We start from the raw sequence: 1,931 nt of genomic DNA, 5'->3' as shown, positions 1-1,931 counted from the left end.
GGGTTTAGGGTTTAGGGTTTGTTGTGTCTATTGCAGCCTCTCTCATAGAAGACGGGGTGCTCCTCACGGCGGTAACTGATCCCCACCCAGGCGCAGGTCAGTGTGTGCTGTCTGTTGCATAGTCTTAGTACAGAGCCTTTGCTTTGTTTCTTTTGTTTAATTTCTTTCTGTGTTGAGGCTATCGCCAGCGTCTTTATCTCCTTTCTTTTATGTTTTTGTTTTATTCCCGTTGGTGTGGTGTCTACACTGTTCAAGCCGCTTACATCCTTTCGTTTTTAAGGGTTTAGGGTTTAGGGTTTAGGGTTTGTGCCTCTGCTGTCTCTGTCTCTCTCTCTTTCTGCTGCAGTGCACCGCAGCAACGGCTCCGACGGCTTAGAGGTGATATGTAGACAGCTGGGTGATGGAGATTTCATATTGGGTTTTTTTAATGGGTTGCAGCAGCCGCTTTCTATTGTAGCAGCAGCACCAGACCTGCTGCAGTGGTGCGGCCTGCAGGGGCCAGCGCCCCTCAAGCTAACGCAGGCGTGGACTCAGAAGCAGCAGCAACAGCAGCAGCAGCAGCAGCAGCAGCAGCAGCAGAAGCTGAATCTGCAGCTGCCGCCGGTGGGTGCGGGCCTTGTGCAGGTGGAGTTAGTTGACCCCTTGTAAGTCCTCATCAACACCACTAACACTAACTTGTTTGTGCTTACACCTCACAATTAATAATTTAAATTAATTTAATTTATTTAATTTAATAAATATAAATTAATATAGAAATATACAAACATAACAAAGAAATAATACAACAAATAAATAAAGGGTTTCCTTGTACACAACCGTCAACTCGATATGCTATTTCGGGGTATCTGGATAGTCAACATCAGGGTTTAGGGTTTAGGGTTTAGGGTTTAGAGTTCCCCGCAATACTGCCTTCACTGTATAGTTTAGGGTTTAGGGTTTAGGGTTTAGGGTTGGCTGTATTCAACTCCAGGTCACCTATACACAGAGTATGCGGTATCTCTCTTCTTTATTAATTGTGTAGTCGTTCTTAGGGTTTGTGTAGGGACTAAGGGTTTACTAGCATATTAGGGTTTAGGGTTTAGGGTTTAGGGTTTGGTGGGCTTGAGTTTGTTTTTGTATTTTGTTTTCTGCCTATTGTTGTTAAAGACTATAAGACATAAATGAGTATAATAGTAAAATATTATTATATAATATAGGGTTTACTGTTCGGGGTTTTTAGTATATAAAAATAATATAATAAAGAAGAGATAAAGAGTGTACAAAACTGGCTTTTGTTTTCTTTTTTTTTTTCTGTTTTGCCGCAGAGGCGGCGCGCAGGAAGCACGGGTGCTGGAGGATACGACCCCACAGCTGGGGATCGCCTCGGGAGACGATCCCAGTGGATCGGCTGTTTCGGTGCTGCACAGTGAGGGGGCTGTCCCCGCGTTCACAGGCAGCAGCAGGCTGCTGCTGCACCATCATCATCACGAGCTGCAGCAGCAGCTGCAGCAGCAGCAGCAGCAGCAGCAGGAGAAGGGAGAAAAGCAAGAAGCAAAGAGGAAACACAAAAGGAGACACTTGTCTCCTTTTGCATTTAGCTTTAACACCAAAGAAAACACAAAAGGAGACAGCAGTCCCCTCACCTCCTTTCTGAAGCTTACTCTTGCTGCAGTGCTGCCTCTTGCCTTGGCCTCTGCGCTGGGGACAGATGAACAAACAGCAGCAGCAGCAGCAACAGCAGCAGCAAGTGCAGAGAAACAGCAAACACATCATCAACAACCCCACCACAAACACCACCATCACCACCACCACCACCACCACCACCATCCCCATCATCCCCATCATCAACACGAACACCGAGACGCCTCTCCCCTCTCCTCCAGCCAGAGCAGCAGCAGCAGCAGCAGCAGCAGCAGCAACAGCAGCAGCGACAGCAGCAGCAGCAAAGACAG

General features: G+C 47.0%; 1 protein-coding gene across 1 annotated transcript in view; it reads left to right on the top strand.

The window, feature by feature from the left end:
* Positions 1-209: 209 nt before the first annotated feature.
* EMH_0052630 (uncharacterized protein) overlaps positions 210-1,931 on the top strand; it is a gene marked incomplete at both ends in the record, with an annotated part of 2,056 nt that continues 334 nt past the window's right edge. Inside the window, 3 exons of the mRNA XM_013496897.1 lie at positions 210-281; positions 439-644; positions 1,305-1,931. Coding sequence (XP_013352351.1) covers positions 210-281; positions 439-644; positions 1,305-1,931 — 905 coding nt within the window. The remainder of the gene's footprint in view (positions 282-438; positions 645-1,304) is intronic.

Source organism: Eimeria mitis, genomic scaffold (genome assembly GCF_000499745.2).
Source record: "Eimeria mitis Houghton genomic scaffold, Emh_scaff2361, whole genome shotgun sequence".
Lineage (NCBI taxonomy): Eukaryota > Apicomplexa > Conoidasida > Eucoccidiorida > Eimeriidae > Eimeria > Eimeria mitis.
The sequence above is the reverse complement of the archived record's forward strand: the minus strand, read 5'-3'. Positions and strand labels throughout refer to the sequence as shown.